This window comes from Microtus oregoni, unplaced genomic scaffold (assembly GCF_018167655.1).
Source record: "Microtus oregoni isolate MIOR12 unplaced genomic scaffold, Mior012 000015F_ref0000493, whole genome shotgun sequence".
Taxonomy (NCBI): domain Eukaryota; kingdom Metazoa; phylum Chordata; class Mammalia; order Rodentia; family Cricetidae; genus Microtus; species Microtus oregoni.
In genome coordinates this window covers 30,811,740-30,833,909 of record NW_024543074.1, presented here as the reverse complement: position 1 = coordinate 30,833,909, position 22,170 = coordinate 30,811,740, and the positions used below count along the sequence as shown (strand labels likewise).

Here is a 22,170-nt window from a genome sequence, read left to right as displayed (position 1 = left end):
AAACCTTGAAGGTGTTTGCTATGTAATTGACCCACGCTATTCCAAAGTGTTTTCAGGAAATCCAGTGCCATCCTTCCCTCACCCCCCTCCTTCGGGTCTGTATATACTTGAGATGCTTAGGTTTGTCCCATGAAAAATAAACTCTGCAGAGTCGATGGGTCCCATAGAGACCCTCTTTCCTAGAAAGCCGCTTGCTTTCCTTCCCACACACAGTCTCAGCATTCCTCCTGGACTCGAGACACCGGTGATGGTTTCAGTTCTGATGACTTAGCTGACAGACAAAGGACCCCAGGACCTGGATGCCCAGATGGGCACAGCATTACTGGTTTCAGCCTTGTACATCCCACTCCTCGACTTCCGGCTTCCCTTCCTCCTTTGGGGTTGCTGCTGTTGTTTCTTTACTCATTCATCCATTCGTGGATTCAGCGAATACTGAGCATGCATTTCCTGTCACTCTCCTCTCTGAGTGCTGGGATTACCTCGGTGAATGGAACAAACAGCTCTGCCTTCATGCTTGCTGGATAACAGGACCCGAGAGAAAAAGCCCAGAGAGCTGCTTAAGGGCACGGCTCTGAGCAAACTGCAGAACACAAAGTGTGGAGGGACCAGGATGGCAAGGCTGCGTGTTATACCACCGTGACTGGAGTGGCCCTGGAGAGAGGGTCTCAACTAATTAGGCACAGGCAGACAAGGGAGGGAGCCTGACGAATGCCAAGGAAGAAAGTTCTAGATTAGTGGTTCTCAGCCGGTGGGTTGCAACCCCTGTGGGGGTTGAAAGACCCTTTCAATATCCTGCATATCAGATTTTTTTTTGTTTGTTTTTTCGAGACAGGGTTTCTCTGTGGTTTTTTGGGGGCCTGTCCTGGAACTAGCTCTCGTAGATCAGGCTGGTCTCAAACTCACAGAGATCCACCTGCCTCTGTCTCCCAAGTGCTGGGATTAAAGGTGTGCGCCACCACTGCCCGGCTCATATCAGATATTTATTTTGCAATTCATAACAGTAGCAAAATTATAATTATGAAGTAGCAATGAAATAATTTTATGGTTGGGGGTCACCAAGACATGAGGAGCTGTATTAAAGGACTGTAGCATTTGGAAGGTTGAGAACCACTGTTTTAGATCAAGAGAAAGCCATGCTAAATGTTTGAGACCAGTGCGGCTGGAGCACAGGAGAAAGTTGGGAGAATCCACTCAGGGAAATGGTAGCAGGATGGGGCAGGGAAGGTCTACAGAGTGGCACTAGCTGCTATAAACCTTTGATGTTTACTCTAGAAGATGAAGGCATCTTCACGGCATGTCGCTGCCCACAGGGGGTGTTGGCCATAGGTAAGTTTAGGAGGGCAGTCCGTGTCTACCTGGGTGTTCTTTGGAGGTAAAGCCAATACCTTAGCAGGTGGGGAAGTTCTGAGGTGACTCTGAGAATCTGGGTCTAGGAAGGAGGGACAAGCAGCCCTTTCCCACACTGAGGATGACTGGGCTTGAGAGCCCTGACCAGGCTGAATCCCCCACTGCTTCCATTCCCCCTTCCCCTGCCAATACAGACTGTATGAAGCCCAAACTCCAGGCCAGGGAGTGGCAGAGTTCACCTTGTCCTTAGCTCAGAGCAGGAGACCTGGAGGAGTGTGTGCTGAGGGCTGGGGTCCGAGCTCATAAACTGCTGAGCTTTGCCTAAGGATGAGATGCAGAGGTGGCCTCTAGGGACCTCAGGCTGCTTGGTCCAGGCAAGGCCAAAGGGAATGACATAAATGGCCTTCTCCCTTGCAGGACACCCATTGGTCTTTCTTCGGGGCAGGGAGCAAGTTTATGGGCCCAGCTCAGACTTAACAAATCGGTTCTCAGTACATCATCTCCAGCAAACTTGTTTGGCCAAGGAGCACGAGTGCAGCCTCTGACAGAAGATGTTTATGCAGGTTTTCAAACAAACCTCTGGGTCACGACCCTTCACTCTCCCCAGCATCAACACAGCTGCCCCATGTCCTTCCAGGGATCCCCTCCTGCAGGGGGTGCCTCCAGGGCACAGCAATCTGAAGACTGGAGACTGGACCCAGCTGCATCCCACCTGCTTCCTCCCCAACAGAAAAGCCCAGGTCTCCGTTAAAGCCTCCCAACCCAGTTGGAGATCATTTGGGACTCTTCACTGTCAGCTCTTCCATCGCCATGGCAACCTCAGATCCTCACCTAGGGAAAGGGAGAGTCAGGCCTCTGAAGTCAGCCTCTCTGAGAGCAAGCGAGCAAGGGAGCAAGCGGAATAGAGGGAGGAGGAGGGGAGCAGGCTGTTGTGATACACACAGCTTAGAATTGGCAGATCGGGGGCTGTTTCAGACACTGCCACTCAGGAGCAGTATAAGCCATGGCCGGAAACAGTCTTTGGAGCCACTGCTTTTAACTTGTGACCTGGTGGCCTTGCTTCAGAGGCCAGCTTCCTAAAGACAGCCTGACGCCCCGAAGGTACTTTAAAATATATGTATTATTGGTGTGCATGCACACATGTGTGCATGTGTAGAGGTCAGAAGACAGTGGACTCTCCCTCTCTGGTGTGGGTTTTGTGGGTCAAATTCGCTGTCAGGTGTCAGGCCTACAGGGCAAAGGCTTTCACAGTGGCACCTCTGTCCAGTTCACCTGGAGGCACTTCTAACCAGCTCTCAGAAAGGACTCAGTTTCCCCTTCCCTCAGGGCGGTGTTAGGCTGCACTGCTATTGCGCAATTGCACAGGCTTTCAGAGTTCTGCCTGGGTTTTCGAGGTAACTGGCCCAAAAGTGGTATTGCTGGATCTTAAGGTAGATTGATTCCTAATTTTTTGAGAAATCACCATACTCATTCCCATATCAGCTGTTCAAGTTTTACTCCCACCAGCAATGGATAAGTGTTCCCCTTATTCTACATCCTCTCCAGCATGAACTGTCTTCGGTGTTTTTGATCTTAGCCATTCTAATTGATGTAAGACGGTATCTCAGAGTTGTTTTGATTTGTTTGTGAGCAAGGGCAGGAAGAGTGCAGGAGAGAAAGAACTCCCTCTCCAAAGTTGTGGGAAAAGATCTCTCTCTCTCTCTCTCTCTCTCTCTCTCTCTCTTCCCTGAAAAGCCCTCTGGTAACACATTGGTTGACTGCACAGGGGCATAAGTCACCACTTTGATGTGTGACCTAGGTCTTCCCTGAAAAGTGCCAAGGTGGGTAATGTTTTAGATACTGACTGTCCTCTCAGAGGCCCCATCCTCAGCCATAACACACTGTTGGGAAGCTAAGGATATGGGAGAGTGCCTTTGGTAAGGCTATTGACACCCTGGCCTCTTCCTGCCCTCCTCTTTGTGCCTGCTGTCTGCCATGAGATAAGCAGCTTCCTCCACCCAGCATGCCCACCGGGACAGGCTGCCACAGAGCAATGGCTGACTGCAGACAGAAACCACAACAGCTGAGAGCCAAGAGAAGCTTCTGTTTTCATTGACTGCCTCGGGCACTTTGCTACAATGACAGAAAGCTGGTTCCCTGCGGGCCTGACAGGTGACGGTGCCAGCAGTGAAGACCTGCTTCCTCCACCAATGGCCAGTTAGCAAACAGACTATACGTACATTTCACTTACCTGCCTGGAGACTTCTGGGATCTGCTCTTCATAATTCCTGCCTTGAGCACCTGCTCCTCATCTTACACAGCAACACCCGGGTTCCAGAAGTCTCCCCTGCCCACCTTCCCTCTGGTGGCAAGGATTTGGATCTAACAATGCCCATGAGGGTCCTTCCTTGGGTTCTGGGCTCATACCAGAGCCACTACAGTGTGCGACTTCCCTATCCTGGACTGATGATTTGCCCATAACTTACTTAGCAAGCTTGCGATAGCCTCCAGCGTCCCCCAGTACCATGCTGGGCTGCAAAGAAACCTCCTGTTGGCTGAAATTGAGACGGTTCAGTGAATAAAGGGGTTTGCAGCCCAGCCTCATAATTCAAGTTCTAGCTCTGTAACCCCATGGTAAAAGCAGAAAACCAACACTCCTGTACATTGTCCTCTGACCTCCATATTCACGCCACATCCATGTCCATACACACACACTCACATATACGTATGTTTAAGAAATTGTATTAGAAAGATCTAAGGTTGATTTCAGTGCTTGGGAGTACTCTGAGGTTAAGAACAATTGCCATGCAAGCAGAAGAATGTGAGTTCAAATACTCAGACTCCCCAGAGAAAGCCAGGTGTGGTTGTGCATGAGCCTGTCCCCCCAGTATTGTGAGGGAGCAGTCTATTGCTGGAAACCAGTCTAGCTCTAACTTCAGTAAAAGGACCCCCATATGGAGGAGTAAGACAAAAAGTGATAGAACAGGACGTGTGATATCCTTCTCTGGCCATCATATGCTCGCATATGCACATGCATGCTCAGACACTGCGCGCACACACACACACACACACACACACACACACACACACCAAAACTTCCTTAAAATATGATTTCAGCATTTCTTTTGAGGACCGTAAAGGTCAGTCTGATGCTGGAGTGAAAAACCCAACTCCAACTGAGATTTTCCCCTTGTTTATTCACAGCACTGCTCCCATCGGATCCCAGGGGGTGTGGGGCTTTTACCCATCTGTGAGAGACAGTCATTGTGCTCTGGACAACAGCTGGATGTCCCCTGGTACAATCAGCTTTGACAGTGTGAATTTAGGGAATGCGTCGAATGCCACGGGTTGAGGGCGCCATTCCCAAGCCCTCGCTTCACACAACCAGCCTTATTATCCCGGCCTCTATAATAAACAAGAGCTTTCTAAAATAAGCATCTTGTCACCCAGCTATCCCACAGGGTAGAGCAGTGTGCTGGCTGCTTTTATGTTAACTTGACACACGCTAGTCATGACACAGGAGTCATCAGAGAGGGCGGAGCTATGGCTCAGAAAATGTCTCAATAAGATTGGGCTGTGCACAGGGCATTTTCTTAATTAGTGATCAATGGGGGAGGGCTCAGCCCATCACGGGTGAGGTCATCCCTGGGCTGGTGGTCCTGGGTTCTATAAGAAAGCAGGCTGAACAAGCCATGGGGAGTAAGCCAGTGAGCAGCACTCCTCCATTGCTCTGCATCAGCTCCGGCCTCCAGGGTCCTGCCCTGTTTGGGTTCCTGTCCCAGCTTCCTTCAGTGATGATGAACTATGATAAAAGCATAAGCCAAGTGAACCCTGTCCTCCCCGTCTTGCTTTTGGTCATGGTATTTCATCACAACAGTAGCAACCCTAAGACAGGCAGGGAATTCCTTGACGAAAGCAAGGAAAGATGGTAATAAATATTTAGTTTGTAGGGGATGCTTGGAAAAGAGAAATCTTGGTTTGCGAGGATCCGCATTGTAGAGAGGTTCAGGTTAAAAGCCAGCATTAGCTGGTAGTAATGGGAAATAGCAAGAGGGTGGGGGGAGGGGCGGCCATGAATGGCACATGAAGACAACGACAACAGAATATTACACCCTACATTCAAGTGACACATTCCTTTGCCTGGGTGACAAGCCTCTCTCCCTTGCCACCTGCCTGGTCTGCCTGTTTTATTTTATTGCCCTTGTTACTGAGGAACAGTAACAACGGTGCTTGACTTACCATGGGGCCAGGTCTCAATGGCCCGTCTTTAGTTGAACACACAGTAAGTAAAAGTGCATGTAGTTCACCCAACCCACTGAATTCTGTCACTTGGGCTTTTCCACTCCAGTCGGCTCAGAACACTTACACAAGACAGGGGCAGTCGCCTCCCACAGATGCAGAGGTATGTTTTGCACTGTGGTAAAGTGAAAACATTTAAGTGGGCTCATGGTGAGTCTGGAGACCGTGTGTGTGTGTGTGTGTGTGTGTGTGTGTGTGTGTGTGTGTGTGTTCAGCACTTCTGCCCGTCAGTTTGAGCTATTCTGTCACTGTTCTGGCAATGGGGAAAACAATCGATAGGAACACAGTCCTTCCCTTGCCTTTCTGGGAGCTTCCATTGGGGCAGACAGTTTGGGGTTTACCAATGGACTTGGGGGAGGGTGCCATGGTAGAGTGCTGGATAAAAGGCTTTGCTGAAAAGGTGTCTGAGGGAAGGATTAGAAAGACATCCCATGCAGAGAGAGGTTAAGAGCGTGCCCTAGGCTAAGGGGCAGAGCTGGGAATTAAACCTAGCTGCCTCAAACCCTGAGCCCCTAACCCCTTGCTTTATAAGGTCCTATGGGTGCCCCTGGGGTGGTGAACTCAAACAGGACTTGAGTGCAGGAGGATGCTTGCTTCAAGGGTCCCCCTCGGGTCCTTTCTTCTCAGCAGGCACAGAGGAGGTGAGCGACTACTCTCAGCTCTTTATTTTAATCTCTGAAGGGTTCTGTGCCCCTCCTCCCTCCAAGGACTGGGAGGAACCGTCTGCAAATCCCCCCTAATCCATCAGCACCTGGGTCTCCACCCCACAGCTGCACAGGGCGGCCTCACTAGTCAGGCGGCCCCACTAGCAAGGCTGCCTCACTTGTCCCTCCTGCCCTCACAGAGCCCACTCTCCCTCACCATGGGGAACAGCAAGAGCGGGGCTCTGTCCAAGGAGATCCTGGAGGAGTTGCAATTGAACACCAAGTTCACCGAGGAGGAGCTGAGCGCCTGGTACCAGTCCTTCCTGAAGGAGTGTCCGAGCGGCCGCATCACCAGGCGGGAGTTTGAAAGCATCTATTCCAAGTTCTTCCCGGACTCCGACCCCAAGGCCTACGCGCAGCACGTGTTCCGCAGCTTCGATGCCAACAGCGACGGTACGCTGGACTTCAAGGAGTATGTGATCGCCCTGCACATGACCACGGCGGGCAAGCCCACGCAGAAGCTCGAGTGGGCCTTTTCACTCTACGACGTCGATGGCAACGGTGCCATCAGCAAGAACGAGGTGTTGGAGATCGTCATGGTCAGTATGTCTCCGCCCTTGCTACCTGTGTGTGATGTGGAGGAGGACACAGATGCTGTGTAGCCCAGTACAGTGGGGGCCGGGCTAGGGGCCAGAAGAGTGGGGAAAGGAAGGGTCTCCAAAGTACTGAGAGAAATAGATGGCACCCCCATAGCATCATCTGCTTCCCCAAAAACAATCCTGATGTTTCCTAATCAATACAGTGTAAAATTTCCCTTCCTTCTTCCCTCATGCACCCTCCTTCCTCCCCTCCCTTTTCCTCCCATCTCTCTCTTTTCTCTTCCTCCTTTCCTCTCTCACATGTTTCCCCTTTTTCCATTAAATCTTCAGGTTTTTTTTTCCAGTAACACACATTCAGGTTCTACAACAGTAAAATAGAAACATATATGTTTCAATTACAAAGCGTTGACCACAGTGTGGACATAGACTCAAGGTCCTGATTGGTTCTCTTCCTAATCCTAGTGTGGTGGACCTACTGCAGGGATCCTCAAGGTTCCCATCCCCTCTGTCTCCTCTCCCTTCTGCCTACAATTTGTTCTGAGTATTTTTTTTTGGTGTCTCACAAGATATTCTATTTTTGTCTACTATATAAGCAGTCTGTGAAATTTAGAAAAGATGCAAAAGCAATCTTGCAGACTAAAATCTATCACCGATGTACTAACTGTCAGTTCATTGCTATACGACTTTCCAGGGTTTTTATCTGCTTTAAGACAATTCTGGATTCCTAACATATTTCCATGTGATTTCTCCCATGCTCTTTCTGTTATTCTTTTATCATGACTATTTTCTATATCACCACAAATTTTTCAGAAACTTTTTTTGTGTGGGAGTCTCCCTTTTGCCGTTCAGCTGTCTTCGGGTTTTCAGCCTTCTTGCCTCAGTCCCCACTGTATCTGGGATGCGACAGATGTGACCACACCGACTTAAAAACATGCTAAGAACTACTTAAAAATTCACCCTGTGGAAATGTCATAAGGTCATTCAGTCAAACATTCCTATAAAGGTAGACATCAGAGAACTTCAGTTTTCTCTAGATTACACCACTTAAGCTCTTTCTTTGACTTCTGATTTTCCTCCTAACCCCTCCTGTCCCTGTCACTTGCTGTATTTCTCAAATTCCATTCCTGTTAGAAGGAACAATATTCTTCATATTTTGTGCAGTGTTTGGTGTGTTTGTAATCATACTTTCACTTGCAGAATTCTCCCCCCTCCCTTATTAGGACAAACCACAGACATAACAGCAAAGCCTGCAGCTCAGGGCAGACTGGGTCATCTCTGGAATAGGGGTGACAAGTGGTGCTCTCGCTGTCCGTGGGGCAAAGCAGGCAGAGCAACCTCCTCTGGGTTAGTTTTGGGGTCCCTGGATGGCACGGGATGGGGACCAATTCAAAGCCACTTAAAGGTGCTAGGTTGATGTTCTTCTAGAAGAAGAGAAGGGAAAGGAGCAGCGAAACGAGGTGGGGAGGAGAAACCGAGGCTGTGCAAAGTATGCAAGCTTGCCTTGCTAGTCACCGGGTCACAAGGTCATTGTGAGAGCACGGTCTGGAAGTCAGAAATGATGAGTTCATGTGCCAGCTCTGACACCAACTCATTATGCAACCGTGGGAAAGGCATATAACCTCCCCGGGTCCAGAATGAGGCTTTGATGCCTTCTATGGCCTTTCCCAGAACCCTGAAGGCTTGACTCCCTCCCATCCCACCACCAACCAGTCCAATGCTGGAGGAGAGGTGGCGCACACAGCCAGTCACAGCCAGTGTTTAGCCACCATGCCTGGACGTAGTGCAGGTAGATCAAAAGAGAGGAATTCTGGGAGTCATCTGTACTTAAGTTCATGCTGTGCTTCCCTATAAAGCCTGTTCCCTGAACTACCAGGGTTAGCTTCCTTCTTGTCCTAGCACCAGTGAACAAGGGCATTCGTATGGATGTTAACATTCCTAAAGCCCAGGCTGATTTCACAGACACTGCTACCCTTCTGTAGTGTCCTTGAATCTCCAGTGGGGACAGGGGCTTTGGTCATAGACAGCAGCTGCCCGGATCCTCAAGTCGATGTATCTACCCGCAGTCTGAGCCAGTCTCACACCTGAGGATCTAGGCTGTCCTCTTTATGCTTGGCTGAGCCTGGAGCTGCTGAGCCAGTAGACTCCTGGAAACCTGGTTTCGAAAGGATAGAGACTGCCTTGTCTACTTCTCTGATCTCATATAGGTCAGGAGCACTTCTGTCTTTGTCCTCAATAGGAGAGAGAAGGGGCTAAGGGTCAACACCCAGCCTTCCTCTAGATTCCTCCCTGAGCTATTCCTAAGGGGATCTCTACGTCCTGGAGCAAACCTCTGTATGTCTTGTTCACACCTCTCTTCCCCGCTCCCCAGTCTAGTCTATAATCTTCAGAAACGGATAAGCAAACTCAGGTATACTCCAGAATGTAGGTTCTGGAACCAAGTTGCCTGTGATAGAATCTCTCCTGTCGTGGGTCACTTGGGGCAAGTTTGATGTTTCAGGGTTTGTTCGTTGCTTGTAAAATGGAACCAACAATGTCCTCCCTGCAAGGTTCTCTTGAGAACTAATCTAAAATTGTTATGGAAACTGAGGTAAGTGTCCGATAGATGTTAGCCTGTGTGGTCATGAGCCAGTCCGGCTAGAGAACTGGGACACCTCGCAGACCCAGAAGACACCTTTGATTCTCTCAAGCCTGTGGGAGGCAGGGTCTGTGCTAGTGGCCCCCAAATTCCAACCTCGGGGCTAATGTGGTGGGATTATTGTTGGGAAGTTTCTATTTCTTTCCTTTTTTTTTTTTCGAAACAAGACTATGGAGCCTACTCAGAAAATGTAAAGGGTGCATGAAAGAGCAGCTTTTCCTCCATAGTCTCTGCCCTTACAAAGGTCTCAAGGTGCTGGCTATGCCTGGGCACTGCCCCCAGGCATTTTGAGGCAGTAGAACCTGTGGGGCTGTGGCAGGCACCTAGACTGTAAGCCTCTGGGCTTGGAGGGCACCTGATGCTGCAGGCTTTGGGGTATCAAGAAAACCACGATATGGTGGCCCAAATAACGACCGGAGCTTCCTTTGCTACACATCCTCTCCACACCTGCCCCTTGTCTCTGTGTTTGAGGTGGCAGTGTTTATTGTTGCGTGATCAGGATGAACCCTGGACCTCCTGCATACTAGAGCTGTACCACTGAGCCATGTTCCCAGCCCCAACTGACAAGAGACACAATCCAGGCAAGCTTTTGCCAGAGTGGCGATCCCAACAAGTGGAAGGAATAATATAATTTGGACTAGAAAGTTAAGTCTTCAGTCCATCTCTGGTAGACATTTGTGTGTGATGTGAGACACGGATTTCTCAGGACCACCAAGCCCTTACCACTCCTGGTGATGAGATCCCTTTCTTGGTCTCCTACAGGCTATATTCAAAATGATCAAGCCTGAAGACGTGAAACACCTTCCAGATGATGAAAACACTCCAGAAAAGCGGGCTGAGAAGATCTGGGCATTCTTTGGAAAGAAAGATGATGGTGAACTCCTTTATCTTTGTTATCTCTGCCTTTACAGTGCCTGCTGTCTCCTAGAGACCCCAGCAGGATTCCCGCTTCTGAGTCATAGTGCCCGGGCAGGACTGGAGAATGCTTCTTGTCACCAAACTATCTAAACTGTCTTCAAAGTCATGGATAGGGGTTGACCAGAAGCATCTGTCTGCTCCTACCCTCCGACTGATGCTGGTGATGGCGGGTGGGTGCGGGGACCAACACATCCCTATTACCCACAGAAACTCACTCACTGCTTGGGCTGTGGGGGAAGGAAGGAAAACACTCTGTATCCCAGGTTGGCAGCAAGCTAGTGGTCCTCCTGCTTCAGCTTCATGAGTATTGGGGTGTCATTTTGGGCAGTTCTTTAATGTAGAACTAATGTAAAGTGTGTAGGCTCAGTGGCCATGTGTATACAACAGCAAGTTCAGGGGAAGGCAGTCTTTTCTCTCTTCAGGCTGCTTGCTGTCCGGATGTTCCCTGCACAGCGAGAGCACCTCACCCAGCAGAGACTCAGGACTAATTAGGAAGTTAGTTTCCGTGACCCCAAAACCCCACCATGAGAGGGTTAAATTCAATTACATAGTCAGGAATTTATTGAGCAAACAGCCACCAAGGGAAAGTGGGGAGGGACCTAGGGACTGGAAAAGCCCATGTCATGAGGGCCTGGCCCCAATCGGGGAATCAGTACAGGGATAAGGGACCGGGAGGAAGGACAGGTAAGAAAGACCTAGGCTGTGGCTCTCTAAGACAGAGCTGGCGAAGTCAGTGGGGTGTCCTTACTCGACCTCTTGGCGTCTCTGCTCTGCTTAGTGGCTGGCTGGAAGCAGCCTTGGGAGTTTTGAAAGAGGAATGAACTCTAGAGTGTGGCAGCTGGAGCTGTTGGTCCTTGGCACACACAACTGTTATGGGAAGGCTATAGTACAAGATACAAGAACTGGTATCATCATACACACACACACACACACACACACACACACACAGGGACAGACAGACAGACAGAGATAGACTGACAAGGACTACAGGCTCATAGCCGCACAATGCTAGGATAGTGAACTTGAGCGCAGTGGATGGTAGCCCCAACTGAAAGAGAGGAACTAGTAAACAACCCTGAAGAGTTCTTTTAGTTCTTGCATTTTCCCTAGGGAAATATGGGGCTTATTGCTCCCATTTCATATAACTGTTTTATTTTTTAAGAAATTTTAGCATCTATGTTGTTTAAAGCCTGAAGGGGCTCCGTAAAGCATGGCTCAAGCACATCAGAGTGGCCAGGGCTAGACCCTTGTGTGTCCCCTGGGCACACTCTTACCAGTACCAGCAGCATCTCCTGAGGATAGAAAGCAAAGGTGGAAACGATCCATCCCTACTTCACAGACAAATGACGACAGAACGGGAAGACGGTGGGAGCCAGGCTGAGGCAAGCAGGCTCTTCGTGAAGTGCACAATTCATAGTGGTGCTCACTCTCAAGTGGCAGCCTCGTCCTTGGTTCCCCCTGAAGTGAATAACTCCTTAAATGTTGGGCCTCGGCACTCCCCTGGCTTTATCCCGCACCCAGTCCCGTTGGTACTTGTTCCCTGAGCACTTGACTTGCATGGATTCTGGCTGTGTTAGATGACTTCCTGTAACACTTAAGTTATGAATCCCCTTCCTTCCCTCTGGGTCTGTCCAAGTGTCAGGGGTCCTCTCCGATTTTTGCTAATCTGAAAACTGCCCCACAGGAGAGGCTGGTGTTAGAAGGCTGGCTGTTACTCCTGCTGGTGTGTGTGTGTGTGTGTTTGTGTGTGTGTGTGTGTGTGTGTGTGTGTGTGTAACATACCTCCTCTGAAGACAGCATTGTTACAGTAGTGGCAGGCTCCAGAGGTGGGACTTTCGAGCTTGGAGTGAGGCTGGACAGGCAGTTAGACCTTTGAAATCCAAATTTCACCACCCAGATGTAGGCAGAGAAGTACCCTGGATCCCAAGAACTAAAGATGTCCAGAGGCCATGAGTGTAAGCCAATAAAGTCAAATCTAGCTCTGCAGTACTGTGTCCACACTGTGCTGAGGACCATGAGAGGGACCACGAACAGGAAGAATCTGTCTCATCCTAGACTTCTTTCAACATGGGAATTTCTTCATGCAAGACCTCCTAAGAATGAGCTTTGTCTCATTCTTTTCTGCTACACTCCACTCTCTGAGATGTTTGTAACCCCAAGAACAGTAACATGAAGCACACAGAGGAAGGGTGCAGTAACATGCATTTGACTAGACTGAGCACACACACACACATATGTGCATGTTCACACATACACGCACTCATACATGCATGTGCACAGACATACACATGCATGCACACACGGAAGCCAGGCTAACTGGAGGCAAAGGCTCTCTCTCCATTCTCATCTCAAATGAGGTAGAACAGATTGAGGGATGAGGAACTACAAGCAGGGGAGGCAGTCACAGAGGATATGTCACTTGGTGTCACAAGGTTGTCTGAGTATTATGGGCACACAAGTGACTTTTCTGCAAGCCAGGCTATCCTTGGCATGCCACTGTCCCCTGACCTCTCACTCAGCATTCCCTTGAGGGCACAGTTCCTGCTCCCACAATGAGACTTTGGCCTGCCTCTCTCAGTCTCCTAGAATTGCCCCTAGAACTTTAGGCTAGAGCTGTAGGGTAATTTTGAAAACTTATGGAAAGAAGTATTTATAATCATTGATGATGTGAATGTGTAATAACCAGCAAGGCAAGAGCTCTGCCCAAGTGGAAGGAACAGAGTAAAGGAATAGGTTCTGGGAGCCCTCTATGATGCCGGTATTTGGTTGTCTTTGGCTGATTTGAGGAGGGAGTTCAAGAGCCTTGAAGGAAGGGTGATATCTGGGAGGGTAGTGGAGGTCCCTGGGAGTGCTGAGCATTCCGTATTTTCACACAGTTTTCCTAGGCGTGGAGGCTGGGCCTCACCTTTTGCAGCTTGAGACAGCTGGTACTGATAGCTACTTCTCTACCATGCAGACAAACTTACAGAGAAGGAATTCATCGAGGGCACCCTGGCCAATAAGGAAATTCTACGACTGATCCAGTTTGAACCGCAAAAAGTGAAGGAGAGGATAAAGGAAAAGAATCAGTGATGGAACTGCTCATCTCCTCCTCCGCCGCTCACAAAAACACCCACAGTGTGAGCATGCTCATATGTCAGCATGAGCATGCACGTGGGCACACCACACACACACATATGCACACACACCCTGGGCCTGGAGAGGTGGGGAACCAGACCCCTCCTTGCCAACTGAAGGTCCTTATCAGGACACAGCTTCATTTTGTCTTCAGTGACCCTCCTTTCACACCCTACCTGTCTCCTTCCCCTGCTCAGGTAGCCTTGTGATAATCCCAGGCTTAGGCCATAGGAGTTCCAAATGTCAGCCCTGCTTAAGCTCCTTTAGGGATTGCTGGGTAAGCAGGTTCCAATAAACGCAAAAGGACTGGGCACACCGCTGGCTGGTCATTCTCCACCTGGAAAGGAAATGCTCCCTGGCAGCTTGAGGGGTTGATGTGATTGCAACTCTAGGCCACCAGGGTGCTGAAGGAGGTGCAGGTGGCCCTGACATGCGCTCTCCTGAGAGTTAACGGTCCAGAGGGAAGATGTTGGATCTTGTTTCTTTTGGTTAGGTTTTTCAAAATGAAGCCCCACCCTGGAACCTAAGCTGGTCTTGAACTCAGGACAATCCACCTGCTTAAGCCTTCTATGAGCTAGCATTACATGCATGAGCCTCTCCACCAGGCTGATGGAGCTTGATGCCAGGACCAAGGTTGCCATGGTGACATGCAGAGCACTAAAGGAATACATAACACAGAGGGGCTGACTTATCAGTAATGACTAGAGAAGCTATTCCAATGAAGTGATACGTTCAGACTTATTCACGGCAGACTATAGGGGGAGATGGGGGGAGGGGGAAAGCTTGCCCCTCAGACAGAGTGACTGATACAGTCATGGATGCAGGAAAGGGAGTCTCTGTTTCTAGAGAACTGGGATCCTAAAAGGTCCCCCACAGCCTTGGCCACTATGCCAGCAGAAGTATTGTCTATTTTATGAGCAAGCTCCTAGCTGGGTGGATATAATCCGTGGGCAAGACTAGGGACAATGGTGGCCAGGGTTCATGAGTGGAGGAGGGACAAAAGGACAGCTTCAGAGAGTAGCATCCTACGACTGACACATGAGAAAGGAGAGGAGCAAAGACGGCAATGGGCCTGTGGCTGGCTAAGTAGCAGTGCCATCTACTGAGACAGAAAAATCTGAGGGTGGTACGGACTTCAGGGGATGAAGAGCAGGCCTGCTTGGTTGGGTGAATAGTGTGAAGAATGAGCCATGGATGCCCCCCACCTGCAAGGCCATTGTGTTGGACACAAGGAAATAGAAGTCATAGAAGCAGCTTGCCCAAGGTCAGTTGGCTGAAAAGAAGAGAATAAGCCAGGGACATGTATTAGTATGCATGACTTCCTTGAAGATCCAAGGCTGGGGATGTCTAAGAATGCCTCACGTGGGTTCCCTAAGACCACAAGACTCATTGTGTAGAAAGCCTATTATTTCTCCAGCCTCAAGTTCCAAAATGAAGTCAGGGAACTACATGGATGCTTGCTCTGACCCTTCACCGACCTGAACACAACCTCCCGAGGCTGGGGTGTCTCCCTTTGCTGGTATTTGGGGGTGATCCTTTCCAGTTCCCAAGATTCGGCCATAGTGATGTCCTGACCATCAACTCAGGGTCACTGCTCTTAGGAGAGAGACAACAAGACAATGAGCTCCTGGATGCTCTCTGTGAGTCGGGCCCAGTGTGAGGCTCTTTATAGTTATTATTTTAGGGATGGAAGTATTAACAATCTGCAATATAGATGAAAACACTGAGGCCAGGGAATGAGAATATGACTTAGGATTTATATTAGCGCCTCTCTGATGACACCAGGGTTCCTCTGGAAGTTTTTGTCCTGGACATGACAGGATCCTGAATCCAGAAGGGTTTATCATCTGTGGTAGAACAGAGACACAACACACAGCATCTCCTGAGCAATTCAGGGATGAGAGAGTTATTGGCAGATCACTTGTTTAATTAAGATGCTTCTCTGGTATAGAAATGTTGGGCCAGCTGGGAGCCAGTGCAGGGAGGAGAACAGGGAATAGCCTAGCAGTGCTCATTTAGGGATTCCCTCCAGCCTTCTTTCCATCCCTTCCTTGATTAAGTCTACTGGTGGACTATGAGACTGGGTCTTCTTATTTCTATCTGAGGACTGGATATCATTGTCACTCGAGTCTAAAAGGACAGGCTGCCTAATCACAAAGTCATTGTGGCTCCCACAGATTCAGCAATAAGTTCTTCAGTGTCTGGTGCCCTTGTTGCCCCCAGGCACCAGATTTCCCACTGCGGGCATGGGTGCAGGGCTCCTGATGTGCTGTGAAGTCTTCTGCAGACTGACTTTGTTAGAATGTCTCCAGAGTGGAAATGGCACTTGTCATGAGACGCAGCTCTTCTAGAGGGGTCGGTAGCTTTGCTTCTCTCATCAGGTTTAGGTACTACCAGGGGGTGGAGCCAGGGGATGATAGACACCCAGTTGTTGCAACTTTGGCACCTGTGAATCATGCTTCTATCAATGGAAGTAGATGGCTGGGTTCCAGACTTGGGGTATTCAATCAGAATATCCGTGATCAGATCCAGACATACCTGGATTCCTGCTTCTAAATATTGGATATTCCATCCGAATTTATGGAATCAGATTCAGCCATGGTTCTATTTAAAAGGTTTTCATGCAGGTAATGATAGCACGTGGCTGTAATCCCAGCCCTTGGGAGGCTGAGGCAGAAGGATTGTAAATTCGAGGCCACTATGACTACATATTGAGTTTTAGGCCAGTCTTGGCTACATAGCAAGACTCTGTTTCAAAAAAAAAAATTTTTAATTGGGGGGAAAGGTAGCACAATTTGGGAGTGGAGCCCAGAGGTACAGAATTTGCTTGACATGTACAAGGCCCAGTTTTGTTACCCAGTGTCAGAAGGACTATGAGCAGCAGGCAAGACCTGAAAGCAACAAGAACACTGGGTGATTTAAGGGCTGATCTGGAAAAATGGAGACGCTGGCCTTCCCCCTTTGACAGCTGACCTCCGCTTCCAGCCCCTCTGAAACAACGGACCACACCTTTCCTTCCCACTTCTCAGTAACAGTTCAAGAGGTTCCCAGGCAGGTGGGAGAGTTCCAGGTCAATGAGAAACAACTAAGAGACAGCAGGAGAACCAACTTAAATGAACTTGTTTTAATCAGGAGCACAAAGGAAGCAGTGGCCCTGTTTGTAGAGGGAGGGGGAGAGGAGACAAGTACAGATGCTTTAGGGCAAAGGGTCTCCATATTCCTGCAAAGATCTCAGACGGCCTGCTCTAGGCAACACCTGATGCTCCCCAGGGGCGCTTTAACCCTCTCTCAGCCGGTGTGTCTGGAGCCACTTTTCCACATCAGCCCTGGGCTGAGCACATGCTAGGAAAGGAAGATGTCCCCAGCATTCTTGGAGCTGCCTGCCCAATGGCAGGGAAAGGAAGGGCATTTGCAGAAAAGAAAAAGAAAAGAAATAGGATATGTATTTGAATATGAATTCTGGAAATCTAGATACCAAAAACCCTTGTTATGCATTTGCTTAATGTCTTTGCTTCTGTTCCCGCCTTGCAAACCAGGGCTGGAGATAACATAAAAGGTAAGGGGACACCAAAAAAGCTCCATAGTCAAGATAAATAATATTTTAATGCAACCAATCAACACCAAAATTATTGATAAAATGAACACATTATCAACATTGTAGGCGAGGTCTTGGTTAAAACCTATGATGGCATCCTGGGGCTTTATCTTCTGCACTTTCATCCCTGCCCTGGTGCCAACAAACTTTATCTTTACAAGTGACCCTACGGACTATAGTTAGTGGGTTTGATGTTTTTAAATATTGCATCAAGTTACAATTTATTTTATCACTGTGATTTTCATAGGCAATTCACCACCTTCAGTGGTTCACTCTTGTCCTGGCAAGCAGCCACTTTGGGTGGCTCACCTAGTCCTGGCCTTGTCTTCACATCTCCTTGTAATAAAGAGAGTGGCCAGCCAGGTAAGACACGATGCACAATTAGACTCGAATTTCAGTCTATTATGGGATAAACTTATATAAAGGGATTATCCATGGATACCTTCTGAAGATCACATATAATGGAATATCATGAGTTTCATTTGCTGAGCCTGGCAGCCCTGCTTGAGAAGTATCAAGTTCCTGTCTAGGGTAGCATACCCTACCATGGACACATATCCCACCAGGCAACATACCCCACCACGGACACATACCCGACCCAGGCAACATACCCCACCACGGACACACACCCGGCCCAAGCAACATACCTCACCATGGACACATACCCCACCTAGGCAACAACATACCCCACCATGGACACATACCCGGCCCAGGCAACATACCTTATCATGGGAACATACCTGGCCCAGGCAACATACCTCACCATGGAATACACACTTTGCCCACGAAAAAGCAGCACTCCTTGCCATCTGCACAATGTTCCTACAATCAGTTCCTCCCTCAGTCATCCTGCAAGCTCTTGTCTTATGGCTTCTGTAACTGAGCCTGACCTTGGCTGTCTGACCCTCCTCCGTGGGTCAGGTCGAATGCAGCTGACTTCCCACTGGCATGAAGGTTCAATAAGTCTGACTGGTGTAGGGCCCAGGGCTTCTTGATCATCCTCAGCAAGTCCACACCCAGCCAGAGTCCTTTTCGCTCACCTGGCTTTTAGCACCTGTCTGGGATGAAGAATTCTTGTCCACGGGACTTCAGCCTCCTGCAGCAGGAAGCCTGACTGTCAGAGGATCAATCAATGGTGAACCAAGAAGGGCATTCCTATCCTTGAGGGATAGAACAAGCGGGCTGGTAGAAGCTGAGTTCAGAAGGGCAGGAGGAACCAGGAAGAAGAGGACAGAACCAATGACGACATTCAGAAGGCTCCCAGCAGCGGAGGCCAAAGGAAGGACAGCGTGGTGATGGATCTTCACGGTCAGCTGCCTGGAATTAGAATCACCTAGGAGACACACTTTTCACTCTGCCTTAGGACATCTCCAGAGAGGCTTAACTGAGGAGGGAAGAGCCTGAACGTGGGAAGCACTGTCCCCGCAGCTGAATAAGACAGCCGAGGAGCGAGAACACCAGCCTCCCTCTTTCACGGTGCCTGACTTCTGGTTCACCCAGTTTTGTCGCCAGCCTGGTGTACAGCCTGGTCATCTTCCTGCCAGACCACAGCTTCTGATCCAAGGAACATTTCCTGGAAGACTTTGCCTCAATGATGCCGGTCTCTTACTAAGTGGATTCTTCATCCTCAGCTGACCAGAAACTACAGGCTCAATTCAAAACAGCTCAGACAAACCTGGAAGAGTCTTTGCTTTCTTCTGAAAATTCAGAAGCCAGGCCTTCATCGACTGTGCTTCCCTCAACACTCCAACTGTCCGGCTCTCACAGTACCACCCATCACCCTTTGAGGGCTCGGCGGCTTTTCCAGCCTGAAGTGCCCGACACGTCTACCGTCCTCTTCCAAACAACATGGTCAGGTCTGCCACAGCCGTAGCCCTCTCTCCGGTACCAATTTCTGTCCTAATCTGCTTTATTTTGCCATGATCAACATCATGACAAAAAACAGCTTGGGGAGGGAAGGGCCTATTTGGCTTGCATTTCCACATGCACACTGCACTAAGTGAAGTCCAGAGGCAGGAACTACGGAGGAGTGAAGCTAACTGGCTTGCTCCTCATGGCTCACTCATCCTGCTTTCTTCTACAACCCAGGACCTCGGGGCAGCACCAGCAACAGTGGGTTGGGCTCTCTCACATCAGCCATTAATCAAGAAAATGCTTCCATAGATCCGCCTCTGGAACGATACGATAGAGGAAGTCCTCAGTTCAGAGTCCCTCTTCCCGGAGATGTCCAGGTTTGTGTCATGTTGACAGAAAGCAACCAGCATGCTGACGAGACAGTGGCCAGCCACCTCACGAGCTACCTCACGATCCTGCAGCTCCATGAGAACCCCTCTTCCCACCGTGCCTTCCTCACCTTGATGGACCCACACTCTCAAACCAGGAGCCCGTATAGCACTTCCTCCCTGAAACCGCTACTTGTCAGGTATTTGTCCCCAGCAACAAGGGCAGACACTAACATGCAGTACTGTGACATTCAATCTTCTGTTAACCCCAATGGAACTTGAGATGGAGAAAAGGGGGCAAGGTTTGACAGGTGAGGAAGGGAAGAGAAACAGGGGGGAGAGAGGCTTTGGGTTCAACACGGGGTCACACTGGATCTGAGGAGCACGGTATGTCCCCAGTGAGTGCATAATTAGCTACTCCATCCATCCTGCCCAGGGTTTGCCAAGGGCGAACCTTCCAGAATTTCCTCAGATGCTTGGCAAACGCTTCCAATTCTTAGTCATCATCTCAGACTTGTTCTCTCAGAGTGTTAGCCATGATCCCAGGCCTTGACACTTTAAACTTTTTTGTGGGGTCCCAGTGCACCCTACACCCAGGAGGCAGCCATCCATGTAGCATGAGCAGGAAGGAGACACTAGCTGGACCCTATTTAATCAGTAATTTCTCTTCATGGCAGGCTCTATTCACTTGAGTTTAGGGCAAGGCCACAGAGACCAGTGGACATTCTGGGAAATACACCAGGCAGGTGAGCCTGCAGGGTGACCAGGACAGGAAGAGCTGTGGGCATTACACTCATTTATACAGAGCTTGATGACCCAGGAGAGACTTCACATCAGAATGGGCATAGTGGGCAGGAGGAAGATCCCCAGCTCAGCAACATCCGGGGCTCTCAGGAATCCCCAGCTGCAGAGCTGGGGTGATGGACCCTGCCTACATTTCACTCTCTTCCAGAATCTCCTCCATGGTATTGGCCAGGGTGAAGTCCCCCTCACTGCTCTCGGACAGGCTGCTTCCCCGGGGCCAAGCTCTGCGACCCGGCATAGGCCTAGCCCCCAGCTCCCCCAGGGTCTCAGAGGCCAAGTGTGAGCTGCAGGTTGAGGACTGCAGCTTCCGAAGCGTCTCAGCACTATCTCCCTCGGACAGCTTCTTAGGACACTGCCCCAGGAACCGAAAGTTCTTCCCCAGGACACAGGCTCTGCAGCCACAGTGGCGGCGAGCTAGCAAGAAGCGGCCCCAGAACTTGCGCAGCTCGGCCTTCACCTGCCGGGTGAGACAAAGGTGTGGTGATTATCTTGGTGTCCCTGATCACATGTCCATTCGGCAAGTATTGGTTACACGGCTACTGGGGGCTACCTCGGGGCTACCTTTAGCTTTCACAGGTGGAGCAGAACAAAGACAAGAAAGACACGCAGGCACAGATGCTATGAGGCAAAAGCCGCAGAGAATGTGGTAAAGGCTGGTAATGAGCCCTATAGAAGGTCATGGTCTGGCTCTAAGTTCCTGTGCTGAAAATCAAAATGGAGCCACCCATGCTAAGTTTCTATTCTACCAAAATAAACTAAAAGAGTTACCGCCAAATTTGCCCAAAAGGTCAGTTTCGTCTGGTATAGTAACAAATGTCCCTCTGCTTTAACCCGTCTACAAAATGGTTTACCTGGAGTAATCTCATGTTCATTGGGTACTTCACATAAATGCATCCATGCTGGATAGTTTTATATCAACTTGACCCAAGTTAAACTCATCTAGAACTTCAATTTAAGAAAATGACTCCATAAGATCAGGCTATAAGCCAGCTTGTAGGGCATTTTCTTAATTAATGATTGACGGGGAAGAGCCTAGAGACCATTATAGGTGACTGCATCCCTGGGCTGGCGGTCCTGGGTGCTGTAAGAAAGCAGGTCAAGCAACCCATGGGGAGCAAGTCAGTAAGCAGCACCCCTCCATGGCCTCTGCATCACCTTCTGCCTCCAGGTTCCTTCCCTGTTTGAGTTCCTGTCCTGATTTTCTGTGGAAGTATAAACCAAACAAACCCTTTCCTCCCCAGCTTGCTTTTTGATCACAGTGTTTCATCGTAGCAACAGAAACCCTAACCAGAACACTGTCTTCCAAGAAAAAAAAAATCACTTTGAAACAATCATGTTTGTTCTTAATTTCTGCTTCCCTTATTCCTTTTCTATCATTAAAACAACCCCCTTCTGCCCTGCTTACTGGAATGTCTAATTTCACAGAATGGAACACTGCCTGGCTCTGGACTCACAGAAAGCCAGTTTAAAATCTTCCACCATTGTTTTTCTTTCTGCCTTTTGATGGGACATGGGAAGTTCGAGGTAACAGTGTTCAGGTGGGGGCTTTGCATAGTGGCTTTTCAGCTGGACCCTGCCTGATGGACAAGGGGCTCCCAGGTGGAGACACGGAAACAGCAGCAGGCAAAGTAGAAGTGGGGTTTGCTGCTGAGACGGTTACATTCTACCGGAAGAGAGAGTGAAAAGGATGGAAGGAGGCTGGAAACGTCTGCGTCCTGGCCTCTGCTTCTCGCCCCTTTAAGCCTTTCCCCAGGTGTGATAGTTTGGATAAGACTCCTGCATAGAAGGCTTAGTCTCCAGCCCTTGGCCCTATTGGGAGATGGTAGAAACTTAAGATGTGAGGCCTAAGGGAAGGAAGGAAGGAAATTAAGTCTCTGGGAGAGGCTTAGAATGTGAGCTTTCTCTCAGCACACACTCTCTCTCCCCCTTTCTCCTTCCTCTTCCCTCCCTCCCTCTCTCCCTTTCCCTCCTTCCTTCCCTCCTTCATCCATGAGGTGAGCATCTCATTCCA

The 22,170-nt window shown here is 49.4% G+C and overlaps 2 protein-coding genes across 2 annotated transcripts in view; one reads left to right on the top strand and one right to left on the bottom strand.

Annotated features, from left to right (window-relative positions):
• Positions 1–6,487: 6,487 nt before the first annotated feature.
• On the top strand, positions 6,488–13,748 carry Rcvrn (recoverin). The gene is made up of 3 exons (XM_041663862.1): positions 6,488–6,868; positions 10,266–10,377; positions 13,378–13,748. Exons 1-3 carry the CDS (start codon positions 6,488–6,490, stop codon positions 13,491–13,493), a joined length of 609 nt encoding a protein of 202 aa, XP_041519796.1. The 3' UTR covers positions 13,494–13,748.
• A 6,479-nt stretch (positions 13,749–20,227) lies between these two features.
• Glp2r (glucagon like peptide 2 receptor) overlaps positions 20,228–22,170 on the bottom strand; it is a 57,235-nt gene continuing 55,292 nt past the window's right edge. The window contains exon 13 of the mRNA XM_041665838.1: positions 20,228–20,616. Within this exon, the coding sequence (XP_041521772.1) occupies positions 20,287–20,616 (330 nt within the window). The 3' untranslated portion in view covers positions 20,228–20,286. The remainder of the gene's footprint in view (positions 20,617–22,170) is intronic.